This window comes from Esox lucius, chromosome 12 (assembly GCF_011004845.1).
Source record: "Esox lucius isolate fEsoLuc1 chromosome 12, fEsoLuc1.pri, whole genome shotgun sequence".
Lineage (NCBI taxonomy): Eukaryota > Metazoa > Chordata > Actinopteri > Esociformes > Esocidae > Esox > Esox lucius.
In genome coordinates, this window is record NC_047580.1 from 5,552,283 (window position 1) to 5,563,911 (window position 11,629).

The window sequence follows — 11,629 nt, forward strand, 5'->3', positions numbered from 1 at the left end:
TTGAAATATATAAAAACATACATTATATTGATTGAGCACTCTTTCTTATCATTTTTGTAACTAATTGTAGTATTGTAATTATGATAAATGAATAAAACAACGAAATTGTTTTAACTAATTTAAATTATTAAAAATAAAATGTAATAGCATCGATTAGTGTACTTGCCTTTCTGAACAACACCCAATATCAATACAATAACGATGAAAACAAACTCTAAGCGAAGGGGCCTTTTCGAAATTTCCAAATATGAGGTAGTTCAGGTAGATTTGTATTTGTGTAGGGCAATTACAAATATCCATGCAAAATTGCACAACTTGACAGGAGACGTCTCCTCGCTGACATTCCACAGACTGAACCCACTCCATGACGTCACACTGAGTCCTTCCTGCTCGCTCGCTCGCTAGCTTAGCTTAGCTTAGCTTCAGCTGTTGTTGGCAGTCCAAGTGGTGCATTTGTCATCCTCTAGGCTATCCCTTACCGAAGTCGAGTCGTGTTCAGGAGCTTTTCCAGTAGCCATAATAACAAGAGCTGCGACTTATACCGGTAGTTATATCAGAAAGGCTTCCGAACCTCTGGGATATGGCCAGACAAGAGCAAGTCCTCCAGCTTGAGCCACCACACGAACTGAAATTTAGAGGTAAGAGGGCAGGGCCTGACAGTTTAATTTGGTCTGCAAGTATTTGACCATCGTTCCTAGCTAGCTATTGCATTAACAATAATGTTTTTGATTAAACATATCGCGTGAAATGATGGGGCTGCAGACTGTATCATATTTCTTATTTGATGACTAGAAGGCAATATGCGAAGCGACATTGCATACCAACGTCTCGCAACGTTACCTGACGATGCTAACAGGCTAATACCATAGATGTCATTTTCTCCAGCCTCCCTTAGCTAGCTAGCTAGCGTAACCAGTAATGAAAAGACAGGCCCGGGTCATTTCCTCAATCATTATCAGTTGCATGCTATTCAGTTACCTAACTATCTTACTCATGATCTGCGTGGGGTTCGAGTCTTCTGTTGTTGACCCCATAAATAAAAAATTCTCATTAAAGCTACCGACTACAGTAATTCTAGTACTTTCTGTGAGGTCAGGGCTAAAATATTGCAATTTCACAATTACCCGAATGGTTGAAGAGAATAGTTTCGCCTTGGGCGAAAACATAGGTGCACTTCTTTGTTTCAGCCCAACAGACACACGTGAACACGTTTAATTAGTTGAATCAGGTAGTGGATGCTAAAGAAGATGGGCTGAAACAATAATGTGCACACCCCCTAGGGGAGCTACAGGAATTGATTGAGAAATACTGCAGTAGAAAAAGGTGACTGTTGACATTTATCAGACACAGGATCAATGAATCGTAGCAAAATAATTAGTTATAACAAAAGTGGTTATAACTACTGATTTTATTAGAAGGGTAACATTTTAAATGGGTGGCTTTGTTTAAATAAAAGGTTCCTCCCCACATTTTTGGAAAAACTCCAACAGAGCTCTAATAGTAGAGGAACCTGCTTGTATTGATATATGTTGTCTGTTCCCTCTTTATACTTTCTAGGTCCATTTACAGATGTCGTCACGGCTACCCTAAAGCTAAGCAACCCAACAGATAGAAATGTGTGTTTTAAAGTGAAGACGACAGCGCCTCGTCGATACTGTGTCCGTCCAAACAGTGGCATCATTGACGCAGGCACCTCCATCAATGTATCTGGTTAGTAGCTTTTCTAACTGTAAGTTATTGTAACTTACAAACCTATACATTAGGAACGAATTGTACTTTGAGCCCATTCAAAAGAACTAACACGTTATGTTATTGCTAAGGTCTTTGTCTGTCTGCTTTGTTTTGCAGTTATGCTACAGCCTTTCGACTATGATCCTAATGAAAAGAGCAAACACAAATTCATGGTGCAGTCCATGCTTGCTCCCTATGACATGACTGACATGGATCAGGTGGTGAGTTTCCAAATCTGATCTGTTACATTACAAATCCAACTGGGATCTTATGGTCACATTCAATTTATTCAAGCTAAAGTTTTAGTTTAGAAGGACTGATGCTGCTACCCTGTCAGGCCGCTACCTCAGTTGTTTTCAACCCTCTACTGGGGACCAATAGCCGTTGTATATATTCAGTGTATTCCAGAGCTACTGTAGCACGCCTGATTGAACTGGTCAGCTAATTATCAAGCCCTTGACTGCTCGATTCAGGTGAGCTAGTTCAGGGCTAGAGCAAAATAGTCAGATAGTTGGGGATCCCCAAGAGAGATTTGAGAACCACTGCTCTACCTGTTTGGGTGGTGCAGTTGGGACAAATGTTGTAGCTTTGTTCGGACATCTCTGTGTGGCTTTTAATTCCGTTATTCTATCTCTGTTTTTTCCTCTATCGTTCTATCCTTACTTCCAATAGTGGAAAGAAGCAAAGCCGGAGGAGCTGATGGACTCAAAGTTGAGATGCGCATTTGAGCTGCCGCTAGAGAATGACAAAACTGTAAGTATCTCCTACACCATGTCCTATCACTACATTCGACTGCATGTCTTTTTGTTCCATAACAGATGTTACCTTACAGGGTTAGAAGCTTTCTCCTTTGAACCAGGACCCCGGCCTACTCTCAGACTGATATCCAATCGATACTGTCCTATCCTAGGAAGGCTGGTGTACCTTGCCAACATGACCCGGCAACAGCTAGGGAATGTTATCGCGGTCCCTTCACAGAGGATTTACTGTCTGGCTGGCATCCCCAGAATTCTGCCCTTATGCTCCCTGACTTTAATTAGCTTCCACTGTAGACCGAATAAGAATGACTTAGGCTTGGCTAGAACCTTTAGTCAAATCCCTATCTAGAACTCTTACTAATATTAGTGTAATATACAGGGTCTAGGTTCCATTGTTTCCAGATTCCAAAGCAACTCATTTTAACTAATTAACCAGATGAGAAAATCCTCTGTCAGTTAGTGAGAACATGGGATAAAAGGATATGCTCATAGGATGAAACAGAAAACAGGTTGGAACAATAACTCAATGTTTATTCAACATTGAGTCCCAGGATTTCTGTCACCCATTTTAAGACTACTAAAGTCTACTCAACAATGGTCTTACTAATAAAAAGGTAAAACATTGTTTTAATTATAATCTAAGGAATCCAGAGTTTAATATAAAATGGATACAGATCAAACGCTCCTGCATATTAATGACTGGGCCTCCCCTCTAACATCCCCCTCATTTTATAGCCCAACCATATCTTGTTAGATTTTTTTAGGTGTCAGCACTTTAGCATTACCAGAAATGTCAGGAACAAATCCATTTCTACATCTGTCTCTACATTTATAAGGCAATAGTGGAGTGAGCCCAGAGGCTTGAACTTCTGTCCTGAACTCAAACGTCCCTTGCAAGTCACCTTATCCATTCGACTTCTGAACGAAGTGACCCAAACAGTCTCCCAACCTTTTGCTGACTCGCCTCTTCCTCCGGGGCTTTTCCCAGACTGTTTTTTCCCAGGGAAATTCCCTTGTCGATCCCCGCTCATCTAGGGTGTTTGTACCTTGGGACATGCAATCCAGCATGCGTAACCCTATGTGTGTGTCTGTGTGTGTGTGTTCTCTCAATATGTCAGTGAGAATGCAATTCAGTTTCATACCTTTCTCCAGACACTTTCTCCTCCTGTATCTGACACAGAGAGAGAGCCTGTAAAGCATTTAATCTGTTTCCACCAATTCTCCGGGCCCCTTCACAACATTCCCGAGTAGATCCTGAGGGATCCCATCATCTCCATTAAACCCTTGGAAGCAGCCATTGCCATGTTTTCAGTTTTGTATTTTGTCTTTCTCATCGCCATTTTGTTCTTCATCCGCATGTGTCTCCTTCACTCCTCCACAGCATGAGAGTGAAAGCCACACAAATGTGTCCTCTACCCCCATAAAGTCAGAGCTCTCCTCACTCCCTAAGTCGGCCAGCTCCTCCCTGGATGACGGCGAGGTGAAGAAGATCATGGAGGAGTGCAAGAGGCTCCAGATGGAGGTCCAGAGGCTACGTGAAGAGAACAAACAGATCAGGGTGAGTCTCCGATGTTGTTAGGATAAGCTACCATCTGTCCTGTTTCGCATAACACCATGTAACTAACGGCCGGGTTGGGTAGAAACCCGTTATTCGCCAGCCACACAAGCCCTTACATTACTAGCAAGAAATATTGTAATCACAGCAATTGATTCTTGGATCTTCTTTTTCCTTAAGGATGTGTGTGCAAATTATTTTACATCTTGCATGTTTCATCTTGTTTTTAACATAGACACTAATATCTCCCAATGCCTCAAACCTAGGAGAAAATGAAGTTATGATGGCAAACCGGTTATAAATCAACCTGAGCATGAGAACTCCCCAAATTGATTAGTAATGGATAAGTAAAAACAAAAAAGAAATCTCACAATAACATTTTGAATTTCATGTCGAAATACATTTGAGAGTATTTACTCATCCACTTATCATCCATTTTCACCCATGCAGTCATTTTCATGCTTAGATTTTCATTATAACTGGTTTGGTTGAGCTTATCAACTTTTTATTTTCACCTTGGTTTGTGAGATATTTGTGTCATTGAGCCAAATTGATTGTTTAGTTTATGTACATTGAGGACAATCCCCCATATACACTCACCTAAAGGATTATTAGGAACACCTGTTAAATTTCTCATGAATGCAATTATCTAATCAACCAGTCACATGGCAGTTGCTTCAATGCATTTAGGGGTGTGGTCCTGGTCAAGACAATCTCCTGAACTCCAAACTGAATGTCAGAATGGGAAAGAAAGGTGATTTAAGCAATTTTGAGCGTGGCATGGTTGTTGGTGCCAGACGGGCCGATCTGAGTATTTCACAATCTGCTCAGTTACTGGGATTTTCACGCACAACCATTTCTAGGGTTTACAAAGAATGGTGTGAAAAGGGAAAAACATCCAGTATGTGGCAGTCCTGTGTGCGAAAATGCCTTTTTTGATGCTAGAGGTCAGAGGAGAATGGGCCGACTGATTGAAGCTGATAGAAGAGCAACTTTGACTGAAATAACCACTTGTTACAATCGAGGTATGCAGCAAAGCATTTGTGAAGCCACAACACGCACAACCTTGAGGCGGATGAGCTACAACAGCAGAAGACCCCACCGGGTACCACTCATCTGCACTACAAATATGAAAAAGAGGCTACAATTTGCACGAGCTCACCAAAATTGGACAGTTGAAGACTGGAAGAATGTTGCCTGGTCTGATGAGTCTCGATTTCTGTTGAGACATTCAGATGGTAGAGTCAGAATTTGGCGTAAACAGAATGAGAACATGGATCCATCATGCCTTGTTACCACTGTGCAGGCTGGTGGTGGTGTTGTAATGGTGTGGGGGATGTTTTCTTGGCACACTTTAGGCCCCTTAGTGCCAATTGGGCATCGTTTAAATGCCACGGTCTACCTGAGCATTGTTTCTGACCATGTCCATCCCTTTATGACCACCATGTACCCATCCTCTGATGGCTACTTCCAGCAGGATAATGCACCATGTCACAAAGCTTGAATCATTTCAAATTGGTTTCTTGAACATGACAATGAGTTCACCGTACTGAAATGGCCCCCACAGTCACCAGATCTCAACCCAATAGAGCACCTTTGGGATGTGGTGGAACGGGAGCTTCGTGCCCTGGATGTGCATCCAACAAATCTCCATCAACTGCAAGATGCTATCCTATCAATATGGGCCAACATTTCTAAAGAATGCTTTCAGCACCTTGTTGAATCAATACCACATAGAATTAAGGCAGTTCTGAAGGCGAAAGGGGGTCAAACACAGTATTAGTATGGTGTTCCTAATAATCCTTTAGGTGAGTGTATACCTGGCCTGTGTAGGTCTATAAAAGCACATATAAATGTAGCCACCACACCTCGTTGTCAAAATGCTTCTGAACACACGTTCAGTGAAATCAATAGGCTCTAATATCAACACTTCTCCCCGAATGCTGAAATAGTCATCCTATTTTCTTATAATTTTGAATACAGTTGGTATTTCTCACATTATCACCTATCCAAGATCCGAGGCTACTAGAAAACCGTCTAGTCCTTTGGGTGTCCAGGTATTACTTGCTGATTGAGTGGAAAGCTGTTCTCTTCACATTCCTTTCTTGGTATGGTGCTTAATGATGGTCTGGGTGCAGTTTACACATCCGAATGTTTTAGAAACCCATAAGTGGAGAATGAACTCCTCTTGACTTCAACCTGTTGAGCGGTGGTGTATTGAAAGGGTATGAACCTGTTTTACAAAGATTTATCGGTCGGCTCATTCCAAGTGGGTTGCCAGACAGACAAGTTCCTATTGAATAATGCTTTTTGCACTAAATCCAATGGGGGATGGTAGTTTATTGTGCACTGGAATTGCATTTGTCTTATTTTGTCTCTCTAAAATACATTTAAAAAGAAAAAAATTGCGAAACGGTATCTGCCTAGACGGTGCTTTCTGCAAATCGGTCCCATCTGTCTGTGTGCTCTCTGAAATGCAGTGTTGTCAACCATACATTGGGGAATCCGCTCCAGTCCATTTCCCCTTTTCTCAGTCTGTTATACTATTCAATGGTTTATAGTTTAACAAATTAATGTTTTTTGGAGTCTTATCATTACAGATGATCTAAGGTGGTCAAAGTTACAGGACATATTGTACCCTGGTAAGAAACGTTGTATGAAAGGTGCAATGGAAAAAGAGTGATCATCTTCAGAAAAAGGAATTCACACATTACAAAAAGATATTTGCCACATCAACTAGTCTTTGTTTCAGTAGCGGTTACCATATTCCGCCACTTGGCACTGTGCGTACGTTTGAGGTCTAAATGGGTTTAGACCTGGGTCATTCAAGTTCACTCTGACATTCACAGACTTGTTCTGGAGCCATTTTAGCGCTGTCTTGTCTATGTGCTTTGGGTTGTTTCGAAATGAACAATGAATTTTGCCTCAGTCTGAGGTCCTTTGTGGTCTGGTTTTCTTTCAAGGACTTATGTACTATGCAGAGACCTGACCAGCTTCCCAGTCCCTCCTGTTGAGAAGCATCCCCAATGCATTATGCTTGCACTATCATGCTTTACTCCAAGGACGGTATTAGCCAGACGATGAATGGTACCTTGTTTTTGCCAGCTGTAATGCTTGGCATTTAGACCATAGTGACTCTTTGTTCTTAAAAAGGCAAATGACATGCCATCTGTAGGACTTAGGAGTGGGTTTCACCTACTTGTAGTTTCTTGTATATTTGCAGTGAAACTCTGAAGCTGTTTTAGTGGCAGACACACATCCGCAACCAAACACAAAACTGTCATGGACAGCACCACGATCTGGTCTGGACTGCCATGTCTCGGAAGAGTCTTTGTGGTTCCAAGCTTTGGCTAACTTTCAATGCTTTAGCATTCTGGGTTCTACTACAAATTCCTCAGACTTCATGTTTGTTTGTTTGTTCTGACATGTGCTGTGAAGTGTGGGATCTTATATAGGTAGTTAACCTTGCCAAATCAAGTTCTAAAGACATCTCGAGGATGATCAAAAGACCACAAATTGCATTTGAGCTCAGTTTGGAGTGTTATGGCAATAACACATTTCTATGGCAATAAGGGAATAAATACTGTTCTACATAAGCTATTTCAGTTTTTATTTTCAATAAACTGGAACGCATTTAAAAAATATATATATTTTCACTGTCATTATGGGGTATTATGTGAATAACATTTCTTTTAAAATCTGGTCTAAAACGTAACAAATTTTGGATAAAGTGAAGGGTTCTGAATACTTTCCAAAACCTCTGTCAGAAGATAGCTGTAACATTGCATAGCCTTATTATGGGATGCAGATGCAACATAGCGGGTAATCTTCACAATATTTGAGGAGGAAAAAATGCTGTGGCGAAAAAGCGCTCTCTCCAGGCAATGCATGCGACCGACCCAGTCCTTCAAATACGCTGCATTCAGGTAGGCCAAATTATATTTGCTTGCTATCATGTTACTTAAGTCAAGTTACATGATATGCCTATTTGACATTAGCTGTTGACAACATTGACTTTAAGCTAAAAAGGCAGGTGCAAACCAGGATCTGTTTTTTATCTGATGGGCATTCACACGCTACACTTGCCCAGTGCCAGTCTCTGCATGGGCATGCTTAAACAGGGCATAGCAAGGTTACTTTGAACTGCAGCATTTTTTGGTTCGTTGGGCAAAAAGTTAAAGGTTACAGATGTCACTAGGCCTTTTATTTATATCTACTATGGTGTGAATCACATGGCTGTCTTAACATAGCATTTTCAACCCAATAATGGTGGGAGTCATAGCCTGCTAAACATCTTTTGAATTCAATTACGAACAAGTTTAAATAGGTGAGGCTTTGTATTGCTCAATTTAATATGTAGATTTTATTTTGTTGTCTTTTCATATGCCCAATGGCCTTTTGGGTGGCTTGGTTTGATGTGCCTTGTGAAAACGTTTAAATAAAAAAAGAACTGCACTACATTACAAGTTATAGATATGGCCAGCCATGTAAACTATAAGAATAGAAAATGAATCAAAAAGTTAAGTTATTCCATTGGGTAACTCATAACAATTTAAAAAAGGTAACCATAACTCATTCATTTTCAAGTAACCTTCCCACACCTCTTATTTGGTGGGTAACTGACCAATTTCGAGATTGGTACTTTGCTGTTTCACTGCGGTCACACATCCTGAATGTGTTTGGACTGACATTTGGCCTGTGACTCTTCCCCCTCTACCAAGGAGGACGATGGCCTGCGGAAGAGGAAGGTCACATCCATGGCGTCCTCCCCCCATTCCTCATCCTCCCAGGCCATGATGAAGGAGGAGGGCCTGAGTACCCGGGTGTTGGCGCTCTGCGTGCTGTTCTTCGTCATTGGAGTCATCATTGGGAAATTGGCCCTGTAGAGACAGCCAGTGGCAGCATGCTTGGAGGACCGATCAAAACCACAACGGGATTTTTTTTTTTTTTTTGCATAATGTAATATCACATGGGTTTATTTGAGTAGTGAAATTATTTAACATAAAAAATTTGAAGGTAATCAAGTTTAATAATGAAAAGAACAAATCACAAGTTGTCTTGCCTTTGGAATCACTCTCCGTCCCTCCATCCCCATGGCACAGGTACAGTACAAATCATTGTGTGGGGGAAGTGGCTACGTTGTGTTCTAGAAGTATCAATAATAGCAACGTGTTCTAGTAAGGCCAATGCTTTTCCTACTGCAGAACTAATGTGACTGAGTTCTATAATGTTGTGTGAATGTTTTAATCACTGCTTTTTTAAGGCAAGGTCTGTACGCTGTGTGTGAGTCGAGAGGCTGCCGGTGAATTTTAGCATGAACGGGCGAATTATGTTAATCCTGTCATCCAACTTCCAGTATAAAGCGGATTTGGGCAGTAACTGAAAATAAAATGTTAACCATTATTATGTCCCAAACAATTTCCGATACAATAGGTTTTAAATTTTTTTTGTCAACATTCACGTTTTGCTATTTGTTTTCAGTCTGTCACAGAAGTGTCATGGCACTGCAGTCAGTTGGACACATTCATTCAGTGAGTCTCTTAGTGGAGGGCGCAGGCTGGCTGAACGTGGTCGTTTGGTGGTAGGCCCAGTCTGTGATGGATATCCCTGGGATCAGAATAAAATGGGTGTCAGAGTTGCAGCTTATCCAGATGACCTCAAAGGAAGCCCGGGTTGGGAACCCTGAGTGGTCTGATTTCAGGGTGTGAAAATATGCAACATCCATTTCAGACTTACAGTACACTAAAATATACTGATTGGTTTGGACTCGTAACACTGCATATAGTTCCTTAGTACTTTTTGAGTAGTGCTTTGCTGACGTTTCTTTTTGGAGTATCATGTAGGCATTGTTTTGATGCACTATATTCAAATAAAGTTCTCACATATGTCTACTCTGCATAGCATGGAAATTACCTGAATAGTTTTTTTCCTTTGTGTTTTAAAATGCAAATATTAGTCTCCCCAAAAGGGACCATCTCGGGACTAGCTTTCGGTTGGGGTGATTTCTTTCGTGACTTGGTTTGTATTGTTTTGGCTGTCAAAAGAACAACCTGTCTGTATTTAAAACCATGTGTTTGTGTAGCCCGAGAGGCTTTGATTGTGGGTGACTGGATGGAGAAATGAGCTGTAAACACTACGTAAAATCTGCAACAACGCTTCAGACCATCGCAACATGTAACCACAACAATTGGATACTGTTTTGTATGTACATAAATAAACAAGTAAATAATTGAAATAGCAAGGAGCATAATTATTATAGATGGAAAAAGCAAATATAATGGATCATGTAGCGTCATCATATTGAATTAAATGCATAAACTCCCCCAACACTTCTTTGTGGTAAGTTGCTGATTCGCTTCACTCATTCATGATTCAAAAAGAGCTACATGTAAACAGAGAAGTAGCATGCAGCCTTTCTTTCTGAATGTATTCTTTCAGTTTGCAATTTTCTGAGATTGGTGTTGGTTAGAATTTTCAGAAGGTTGTTGTTTGGTCCTGGAGTAATGTGTCCTAACACTGCTGAATTTACAAAGTTTCAAAGGACCCTTCCTTTTTGACTTCTTGATTTACTTTCATACAACAGAAAATAAGCAGTCTCCACAGAAATATCAAACTTAAATTATGAAGGCCCCTGTGTTCACACAACAGTGGGACATAAGCTATTGATATGGTTTGGTGTCACAGATTTAGCATTGAAAAATATGAACCAAGCCCTTAACCAGTCATTGGAATAGTCATTCAAGGCACAATATTGTTGTAGGGTCAACCAACCCGTCAATTTTCCTCTGTCCTTTTTGAAAACTTAATCTTACACAAGACATCAATTACTGCCATGTTGTAAATCTCTTGTAATTATCTACGCTATACTGATTAATTCATCTGAATCGGTCATGCAGTATATCAATGTATTGAAATAGAACAATATTAAACGTCTTCATAAACTATAACAGTGTAGTATTTGTACGAAAGAACCGTGTTGAAGCAGAATGCCTGTGTCTGGGTCAAATAGGTAAAGACTTGAAATTAAAAGGGAGTCATCATTCATGTAACAGACTAATTCAAATAAAATATAGGGAATGTGATTATCTGTGAGAAGCAGTCCAGTGTACATAACTCAATAAATGTACACTGAACGCTAAATGAAACATGGGTGTATGTTTTCTGTGTGGTGGTGGGTAAGGACGGGCCTTTTGCTGTCTGCACCAAAAACTTTTATTTTGCAGAGCTCCTCTTCTGAAAGTAGAGACCCATTTTTGATGTACACAGTAAATGAAAACTAGGGCACTGAAGTGAAAGTGGAATACTGTACAGTCTGCCTGCTGTGCAATGCTAGGAAGGACCCCAAAACAATACCTTTTTTTTTTTTCATTTTTAGTTTTCTTTAGCAAAAGAAAAAGAATCATGTAGAAACAAGCAATGTTTTGCATTTGGATATTTCATCACTGTTTACCTTAAAGCTAAAAATGATATTAAAAATGGTAAATAAACACCCTTCAAAATGTAATTTGCAGATGTCATTAATGAAACAAAACTTAATTGAGAAGGATTAGGTTTAAGCAATACACTATGTCAAGTGTACAATCTG

At 40.3% G+C, this 11,629-nt stretch overlaps 1 protein-coding gene across 3 annotated transcripts; it reads left to right on the top strand.

The window, feature by feature from the left end:
• Positions 1 to 368: 368 nt before the first annotated feature.
• On the top strand, positions 369 to 10,274 carry LOC105026336 (vesicle-associated membrane protein-associated protein B). Of its 3 annotated transcripts, none has more exons than XM_020051718.3 (6): positions 369 to 638; positions 1,558 to 1,710; positions 1,849 to 1,952; positions 2,404 to 2,484; positions 3,940 to 4,047; positions 8,766 to 10,274. In XM_020051718.3, the coding sequence occupies exons 1-6, from the start codon at positions 581 to 583 to the stop codon at positions 8,928 to 8,930; spliced, it is 669 nt and encodes a 222-aa protein (XP_019907277.1). In that variant the 5' UTR covers positions 369 to 580; the 3' UTR covers positions 8,931 to 10,274. The 3 variants fall into 3 exon arrangements, with proteins under 3 accessions (XP_019907277.1, XP_010896029.1, XP_010896028.1); XM_010897727.5 differs by having other exon boundaries at positions 370 to 638; positions 3,916 to 4,047; XM_010897726.5 differs by having other exon boundaries at positions 372 to 638; positions 3,871 to 4,047.
• The last annotated feature ends 1,355 nt before the right edge of the window (positions 10,275 to 11,629 follow it).